Source organism: Lipotes vexillifer, unplaced genomic scaffold (genome assembly GCF_000442215.2).
Source record: "Lipotes vexillifer unplaced genomic scaffold, Lipotes_vexillifer_v1.1 scaffold1093, whole genome shotgun sequence".
NCBI classification, from domain to species: Eukaryota; Metazoa; Chordata; class Mammalia; order Artiodactyla; family Lipotidae; genus Lipotes; species Lipotes vexillifer.
In genome coordinates this window covers 1767718-1777479 of record NW_006774793.1, presented here as the reverse complement: position 1 = coordinate 1777479, position 9762 = coordinate 1767718, and the positions used below count along the sequence as shown (strand labels likewise).

The window sequence follows — 9762 nt, the reverse complement described above, 5'->3', positions numbered from 1 at the left end:
CCACCGACCCTAGACCCACCCGTCACACCCGTCCCTCGCTCACTGCTCAGAGAGAGGAAGGCAGCGAACAGTCAAGCTGTCCCCTTTCATCAGCCACACTTGTGACAGTCATACTGTCCCCAGGCCTCCGTCCTTGCTCTGGTCTGTGAGGTGCTTTGGAGCTGTCCTCCCAACCCCCACAGGTTGTCATGGTGCCTGCTGTTCAGACTCTTCATTGGACAGAGCCGCAGACTGTCTCCATGGCAATAAAAAGAATCTGTGGAGAAAGGATGCTGGCCTTGGAAATTTACTCACAGGAACACTCCTGGGAAATAAGCTCCTCTAAGGGGGTCAGGAGACATTCCCCTCCTGAAGACACAGTTCCTCAGCCATTCCACTGGCCTGGGGAGCCCGGCTCTCTAATGGCGGTGCCATCATCCTTGTCTACTCTCCAGCCACAGAGGATTCCAACTCCAGATGCCTGGCTGCACCAGCAAAAGACTGCAAGTCAGGATAGCGTGGTTGAGAGACAGAACGCCTGCCCTTCTCGTGCTCCACAGCCAGCGTCCCTGCCCACCCCACTCCTCCTGGGACCTCTCCCTGCCACCCTCTCTCCCCCTCTGACAGGACCCTCGGCCTCCCTACTAAGGTGTGAGCTGATACAGCTGAAAACAATGTCTCCCCTCTTCCCATATACCTGTGTGTTATTACAGAACCTTTGATAACGAAAGAGATCTCTACTGGTCCACTCCAGTCTTTGGGAAACATTTCAGTTCTTAACCCCCAACAAGTCCACTCCAGTCTTTGGGAAACATTTCAGTTCTTAACCCCCTACAAGTGAAGTAAGGCAAGAGGGGCACTGAGTCTCCCTGAAATGTTTGCCATGGAGTTAGCTGGTGCACTTTAGGAGTACGGGGAAAGGAGTGAGAGGAGGATTCTGAGACGACTCAATCTGATATGGGCTGTTGGGGTCTGTTGTGAAGTTGGGTGATAGGGATGATGGTTTCTTTTGCTTGGCATCTCATACTCCTTCCTTGTGCCTGTTAAAAGGAACTCTCCCAATGTGAGCCAACTGTGCTCTCAATAAGCTGTTTAACTGGCCAACGGGACCATTTGCTTTAGATGATAAAATCTAACCCAGGACACTCAAGACCCAAAATGCCCAGTGCTCTGGTCAAGATTACTGTTGAGATATCCAGTTGTTAAACCCCAAGGCTCCACATCTCAGTCCCACACCTGAGGTGTATCAGGTCACCAAGGCCCCAGTCTCACCACCAGTGTCTTTTGTCAATTGTCTCCAGAAGCTGAGTCACCAGAAATGGGACAAAACGGTGCCCTGCCTTCCTCCCCTTCTAAACTGTCCTGATTTTTACTCAGGGAAAAGCAAAGGGAGTTGTTAATATGTAAATTTCACCATACTAAGTGTTGCATTTAAATGATTCTTTTTTTGTGTGTGTGGTATGCAGGCTTCTCACTGTTGTGGCCTCTCCCGTTGCGGAGCACAGGCTCTGGACGCGCAGGCTCAGTGGCCATGGCTCACGGGCCCAGCCGCTCCGCGGCATGTGGGATTTTCCTGGACCGGGACACGAACCCGTGTCGCCTGAATTGGCAGGCGGACTCTCAACCACTGCGCCACCAGGGAAGCCCTAAATGATTCTATTTTTTGACAAGTAGAACATTTGCTTGTTGAAAGACCCCGGCCCAGCTCTATTAGTGTGTAATGAGTTTATTCTGAGTTTCCTCTCAGATCTTCCTTTCCTGCCTTCTCATTTCAATCCTCTGGTTTCTTCTGGGAACCCCATGGGACAGCCACGTGGACTGCTCAATCTATTAACCATAGATCTGAGATCTGGTGGCTTGAAAGCCTTCAGTGAAAATTTCTGAAGGCTATCACTTGGGGGAAGTGGACTAATTGTTATTTGCGGAAGAGGAGAGATTGTGTTTCTCCCTGGGGCCTCACTGGAGCAATGGTTGAGTGTTTTGTCCTTGAAACATATCTGAGACCCTGGGCGGTTACTTCCTGGAAACCTGTGCTGGACACTTTAGGTGCCCTGACTCACCCCTCTCGCCTTCATCCTGATTTCTGACATGGACGGGTGGACTGTACCTGTGAGCCTTGCCACACTGCAGAAAGCATCTTTCTCTTTGACTGGAAGTATGGGGGTGCTGATAAACCCCAGGGGCCGCTCTCGATGGATGGGAGATGAAGGACTCTGTTAAATGCTCTGCTACCAGCCTTAGGGTGGATACCTCCCATCTGAGAGGCATTCCATATTTTCCTTGGGCTGTTGGAGGTTGGGGAACAGAGTCTATGGCAAGCAGTGCCACCCTCCCTGCACACCCCTGTACGGGCTTTTTTTTTTTTGGTTGTGCCAGGTCTTAGCTGCAGCAGGTGGGCTCCTTAGTTGCAACATGCATGTGGGATCTAGTTCCCTGACCAGGGATCGAACCCAGGCCCCCTGCATTGGGAGCATGGAGTCTTATCCACTGCGCCACCAGGGAAGTCTTTGTATGGGCTTTCCTTGCTTCCCTGATCACTCATCACTCCCTCCCTCACTCCTGCTTCCTCCCATCTCCTGTCCAAAAGCCCTTGTCTCTGCTTTCAAGAGAAACCAAACTAAGATAGACCTGCAGAGAGAACTGGGCTGACAGAGCCTGCCCATCACTTTGTCATGGAGGGTGGTTGAGAGACAGATGGGGATTCAAATCTCAGCCTTGCCTTTTACAAGCTGCACGTATGTAGACAAATTAACCTCTCAGGAGCAGGTTGCAATTGGAAAACATCAAAGATTTATGATAAAATGATCAGCAAAGGGAGACATTTTACCCACTGGGATTCACAGGGACCCATCCTGCAGAGGGGACAGCATCTTTTGGCCTTCAGTGGCTAAGGCAATGGAAACTCTAAACTTAAGTCCAGGCACCCAGGGCACACACAACAGCCCAGCCCAGCATGGCTCCTTCAGTCCCTCTACTGTCTCCACACGGTATCCCATCCCCACATGTAAGGAAGCCCCTGGGCATGCTGTGGCCTGTAGCCTCAGCTCTGAGCCTTTCCCCTGATCACTTCTGTCCTCCATTCCCATCCTATTCTCAATCTTTCATTTATTCTGTTAATCAACTAATGTTTGCTCCACTGCTTACTTGGCCAAAAGGACCATTCACTTTAGATGAAAGGATTATTCAACTTCTTGGTAAAATCTGACCAAGGATCTTCACTGGTGAACTCAGTATTGACCAAGCATAGCCTCAGGCATTCACCTAGTTTTGCCCTCACCTCACCCCACAGAACTCAGCCTCCATGAAAACTCATGTCTTTGACTCTTCAGCCCAGGGACACTGCCTCAGGCCAGCCGGGGACCACCCCTTCTGCTCCAGTGCAGCACCAGGAGCCTCTGCCCGGACACTGCCCCTCAAGCTGCCCTACTGCCCATGAGCCCAGCCCCACAAGTGGGACCCGGGCAGAGGCAGCCAGGGACTGGAACCTTTGGCCCCAGAGTCTTATGCTCTTGGTTCACTGGTAAATTCTGATTCCCCACTTCAGAGCCCTCAGTCAGGCTGCTTCAGGTGGCACCCTGCCCTGAACATGTGGCCTGGACCAGTCCCAACCCCAGGGAAACCTCACTGAATTTCCTAAGCGATAGAAGTGGTAAACGGGTCTTGATATACTGCGCCACCAGGGAAGCCCTAAATGATTCTATTTTTTGACAAGTAGAACATTTGCTTGTTGAAAGACCCCGGCCCAGCTCTATTAGTGTGTAATGAGTTTATTCTGAGTTTCCTCTCAGATCTTCCTTTCCTGCCTTCTCATTTCAATCCTCTGGTTTCTTCTGGGAACCCCATGGGACAGCCACGTGGACTGCTCAATCTATTAACCATAGATCTGAGATCTGGTGGCTTGAAAGCCTTCAGTGAAAATTTCTGAAGGCTATCACTTGGGGGAAGTGGACTAATTGTTATTTGCGGAAGAGGAGAGATTGTGTTTCTCCCTGGGGCCTCACTGGAGCAATGGTTGAGTGTTTTGTCCTTGAAACATATCTGAGACCCTGGGCGGTTACTTCCTGGAAACCTGTGCTGGACACTTTAGGTGCCCTGACTCACCCCTCTCGCCTTCATCCTGATTTCTGACATGGACGGGTGGACTGTACCTGTGAGCCTTGCCACACTGCAGAAAGCATCTTTCTCTTTGACTGGAAGTATGGGGGTGCTGATAAACCCCAGGGGCCGCTCTCGATGGATGGGAGATGAAGGACTCTGTTAAATGCTCTGCTACCAGCCTTAGGGTGGATACCTCCCATCTGAGAGGCATTCCATATTTTCCTTGGGCTGTTGGAGGTTGGGGAACAGAGTCTATGGCAAGCAGTGCCACCCTCCCTGCACACCCCTGTACGGGCTTTTTTTTTTTTGGTTGTGCCAGGTCTTAGCTGCAGCAGGTGGGCTCCTTAGTTGCAACATGCATGTGGGATCTAGTTCCCTGACCAGGGATCGAACCCAGGCCCCCTGCATTGGGAGCATGGAGTCTTATCCACTGCGCCACCAGGGAAGTCTTTGTATGGGCTTTCCTTGCTTCCCTGATCACTCATCACTCCCTCCCTCACTCCTGCTTCCTCCCATCTCCTGTCCAAAAGCCCTTGTCTCTGCTTTCAAGAGAAACCAAACTAAGATAGACCTGCAGAGAGAACTGGGCTGACAGAGCCTGCCCATCACTTTGTCATGGAGGGTGGTTGAGAGACAGATGGGGATTCAAATCTCAGCCTTGCCTTTTACAAGCTGCACGTATGTAGACAAATTAACCTCTCAGGAGCAGGTTGCAATTGGAAAACATCAAAGATTTATGATAAAATGATCAGCAAAGGGAGACATTTTACCCACTGGGATTCACAGGGACCCATCCTGCAGAGGGGACAGCATCTTTTGGCCTTCAGTGGCTAAGGCAATGGAAACTCTAAACTTAAGTCCAGGCACCCAGGGCACACACAACAGCCCAGCCCAGCATGGCTCCTTCAGTCCCTCTACTGTCTCCACACGGTATCCCATCCCCACATGTAAGGAAGCCCCTGGGCATGCTGTGGCCTGTAGCCTCAGCTCTGAGCCTTTCCCCTGATCACTTCTGTCCTCCATTCCCATCCTATTCTCAATCTTTCATTTATTCTGTTAATCAACTAATGTTTGCTCCACTGCTTACTTGGCCAAAAGGACCATTCACTTTAGATGAAAGGATTATTCAACTTCTTGGTAAAATCTGACCAAGGATCTTCACTGGTGAACTCAGTATTGACCAAGCATAGCCTCAGGCATTCACCTAGTTTTGCCCTCACCTCACCCCACAGAACTCAGCCTCCATGAAAACTCATGTCTTTGACTCTTCAGCCCAGGGACACTGCCTCAGGCCAGCCGGGGACCACCCCTTCTGCTCCAGTGCAGCACCAGGAGCCTCTGCCCGGACACTGCCCCTCAAGCTGCCCTACTGCCCATGAGCCCAGCCCCACAAGTGGGACCCGGGCAGAGGCAGCCAGGGACTGGAACCTTTGGCCCCAGAGTCTTATGCTCTTGGTTCACTGGTAAATTCTGATTCCCCACTTCAGAGCCCTCAGTCAGGCTGCTTCAGGTGGCACCCTGCCCTGAACATGTGGCCTGGACCAGTCCCAACCCCAGGGAAACCTCACTGAATTTCCTAAGCGATAGAAGTGGTAAACGGGTCTTGATATTCATAACAAATCCCTTTCAACTACACCTGAGTTTGTTAATAGGTAACTTTTGGAAAATATCTAAGGATGGGGTCTGGTTGCTAGGGGAACTAACTATGTGATTAGAGGGTTGGAACTTTCAGCCCCATCCCCCTGACCTCTGGGGAGCGGAGAGGGATTGAAAGTTGAATAAATAGACAATGGTAACTAACACAACATCGTAAAGCAACTATACACCAATAAAAATTAATTTTTAAAAATTACCAGTGGTCAGGGCTTCCCTGGTGGCGCAGTGGTTGAGAGTCCGCCTGCCGATGCAGAGAACACGGGTTCGTGCCCCAGTCCGGGCAGATCCCACCTGCCCCGGAGCGGCTGGGCCCGTGAGCCATGGCCGCTGAGCCTGCGCGTCCGGAGCCTGTGCTCCGCAACGGGAGAGACCGCAACAGTGAGAGGCCTGCGTACCGCAAAAAAGAAAAAAAAGAAAAAAAAAATTACCAGTGGTCAATGATTTAATCAGTCATGCCTATGCACTTAAGCCTTCATCAAAACCCAAAGGGCAGGGTTCAGAGAGCTTCTGGGCTAGTGAACACATGGAGATTGGGGGAGAGCAGTGCCTGGAGAAGGCATGGAAGCTCTGCGTCCTTTCTGCATACCTTGCCCTGTGCATCTCTGCGGAGCTCTGTGAGTCTGAGGAGGGTGCAGAGAGTCTGGAGAGTCCTTGGGGACGGGATGGAGGAGAGATGGATGGGGTGATAGATTCAAAATTTCACAGCCAGCTGGAGAGAATGGGGTCTGCCTGAAGGAAGTGTTCAAAATGGCCCATGGATAAGATGAGCGAGAAGAAATTCTCCTCACCGGGCACCTGCTGAAAATCGCATTTGGGTGAAAACAGAGAAACTCATTTTGTCAGCATTTCCCCTCTGAGGTGGTGGCAGATGTGATGGGGGGAAGATTTCTGTCCAGCTGTGCAGAAGCGCTTGTAGAATAGCAAGCCCTTGGAGAATAGGCGAGCAGCAGAGAAGGTAAGATGGGCTGTCATCTAGTGCGCCCAGCTTCAGGAGCGAAGATTTCAAACAGTTCCAAGAAGAGTCATGATCCCATGAACTGAGACGCTAAAAGGGAAAATGACTCAGGAGAGTTAGGAGACTGTCAGCAATGAAATCCCAGCTACAGATTCACAAATGAGCCTTAGGAGACATTAAGGAAGCTGAAGAGCCTGGGGAGGCCACAGGGAGCTAGGATTTCAGGCCATTTCTGAGGGTGGAGGGAAGGGCATCCGGCCAAGGGCAGATACACAGGAGGGACCAGCCCAAGAAGGATGTCAGCAGAACCCAGAGAGCTGGGGAGGCAGAAGGACAGCTTTGGGCTGTGCTTGGGGCAGCGGGGGATGCTAACAATGACAGGAAGAACACAACCCCGTCACAGTCCATGTGGTCTGTCAGAGGGGCTAGGGGAAAAAACACAGGAGTGAACAGAACCGAAGTCGTAGGAGAATAACAAAGCCAGAGTTGAACCTCAAGGCATTTTACGAGGTCTGTCCAGATCCTGGTGGACCAGGTGGCAGGATGCTAAGTGGACTGCAGTGGGTTGGAACATCCAAGCCCGTGGAAAGCTGGTGGGAGGGTCCAGGTCTGACAGGTGCAGCAGATTCATCTGAGGGACAGTGAGAAGCCCTCGTCTAGGAAAGGTGGAGAATCTCAGTGGCAGGTACGGTCACCAAAGAGGAGCACGACCACCAATGTACGTCCCCACCAAAGGATGTGAAAAAGCAGAGAGCAGACACCTTACTATGCTTGACTCTTACCACAAGCAGAGACTTAATCACATAGCTCTACCCCCAGAGCCTGGAACAGGGCCTGGCACATAGCAAGTCCTCGATAAATATTTGCCGAATGAATACATGCGAAAGGGATGGGAAGCGAAAAGAGAGCAGAAAGAGTGTAGGAACCAGCTTTAAAAGCACACAAGCCAGAAAGGAGCAACACAGCACATTGCAGGGGGCATGTGATCAGCGCCTGCTTTTTCAGTAACGCCAGGAGAGGAGAGGAGGGTCTTGGTGAGGGAGCACTTCAGACCCCTCAGCCAACTCCCAGGGGCAGCCTCTCACCTTGTCCCCCACCTGCTCACTGGTGCCCAGAGTGCTCCCCACTGGGGGGGGGGCTGACTGTTGAGCTGCACACCAGGGAGTCGACGTCCCCACAGTGCTCCAGGGCCTGGGGGGATGGGGTGACATGAAGGGCTGGGTGAGCCTGGAGATGGCCTGAGGAGGCCTCGTCCTCCCTGAGCAGCCCTGTGCATGGGACATTGAGGCAAACTTGCTAATTAGGGGCTTCCCTGGTGGCTCAGTGGTTAAGAATCCATCTACCAATGCAGGGGACACGGGTTTGAGCCCTGGTACAGGAAGATCCCACATGCCACGGAGCAACTAAGCCCATGCACCACAACTACTGAGCCTGTATTCTACTAGAGCCCACATGCCACAACTACTGAGCCCGTGCACCACAACTACTGAAGCCCGCATGCCTAGAGCCCATGCTCTGCAACAAGAGGCCTGCACAGCGCAACAAAGAGTGGCCCCCGCTCGTCGCAGCTAGAGGAAGCCCGCATGCAGCAATGAAGACCCAACACAGCCAAAAATAAATAAATAAAATAAATAAATTTATTTTAAAAGCTTGCTAATTAGATACCATCTCCCGCAGGAATGGTCACAAGGCTCCTGTGAGAACCAAACTCTCAGTGAAGGTAAGTGCCCTGGACAGGCCCAGGGGTAGGCTCTCCGGGGCTGAGGGGCTCAGGGGAGGAAACCCCTCTGGGGACTGGGGATGGAGAAATCCCTTTAGATCCCTCCTCAACCACAGATCTCCCAGGATGGGTAGGAGTGAGGTCTTCCCATGAACAGACCCCTTTCCAGAGAGCCGGCGTGAGCAGTGAGGTCCGCCCGGTTAGACTGTGAGCAGCTGTGGTCTCAGACCGCCTTCCAGGGCCTCCAAGCCCTGCGCCTGGCCCCTACCCCTCCCAGGGCTGAGCAGGCAGGGTGTTCTGCACACTCTCCCCACTGTGTCCTTCCACCCCCGGGGCCCCTAACTGTGTCCACCAGCTGCTCCTGGTCTCTGCCTTCCCCTGTGGCACGTGGTGCCCACAGTGCTCAGCCCCTCCTCCTGCAGTGCTGCCACCGCCAGGTCCACGTTCTGCTGCTTCTGGCTGCTGACGACCACATGGGGCCCATCCTGGGCCAGACGCTGAGCCATGGCGAAGCCGATCCTGCGGTGGAGATGAATGGAACAAAGCCTCAGCTCCTCGCTACTATTCTCCTTCCCCCTCAGCCCTGGAAATCAACAAAGCTGTGTCCTGCTCTATAGCCCTGGGGTCATTTTGAGCAAGTAAGGGTCCCTGTGAGGAGTCAAGACCCACAGGGCAATAGGATACTCACCCATCAGTGGACCCTGTGACCCCGGCTACCTGATTGGCCAGAATGCCATTTTGTTCTATCCCACTGCTGCTCAGCTGCACAGAGAGCCCGGCACAGGGACGGAAGAGGCCCCAGGGGGACCCAGGCCCTGCATGGTGGCCAGTGACTGGTCTACTTCCCGCTGAACTCGGCCCTGGGGGAAAGAATCAACTTCATTTATCACTGATGCCATCAGCAAGAATGATGATGATCTACCCCCAGCTCCTTTGGACAGACAAGGCCAGTGGCAGAGAGTGGGAAAGAGAAGCCGATCCTGCGGTGGAGATGAATGGAACAAAGCCTCAGCTCCTCGCTACTATTCTCCTTCCCCCTCAGCCCTGGAAATCAACAAAGCTGTGTCCTGCTCTATAGCCCTGGGGTCATTTTGAGCAAGTAAGGGTCCCTGTGAGGAGTCAAGACCCACAGGGCAATAGGATACTCACCCATCAGTGGACCCTGTGACCCCGGCTACCTGATTGGCCAGAATGCCATTTTGTTCTATCCCACTGCTGCTCAGCTGCACAGAGAGCCAGGCACCGGGACGGAAGAGGCCCCAGGGGGACCCAGGCCCTGCATGGTGGCCAGTGACTGGTCTACTTCCCGCTGAACTCGGCCCTGGGGGAAAGAATCAACTTCATTTATCACTGA

The 9762-nt window shown here is 52.7% G+C and overlaps 1 protein-coding gene across 1 annotated transcript; it reads right to left on the bottom strand.

Moving 5' to 3' along the window:
* Window positions 1-7741: 7741 nt before the first annotated feature.
* LOC103073638 (dehydrogenase/reductase SDR family member 2, mitochondrial) lies at window positions 7742-9561 on the bottom strand (the record flags this gene model as incomplete). Its single annotated transcript, XM_007472385.1, is given in 6 exon segments — window positions 7742-7824; window positions 7826-7879; window positions 8752-8788; window positions 8790-8927; window positions 9097-9268; window positions 9558-9561. Coding segments are annotated over 6 exon segments (488 nt in total), but the record flags the coding sequence as incomplete, so codon positions are not given.
* Window positions 9562-9762: the final 201 nt, after the last annotated feature.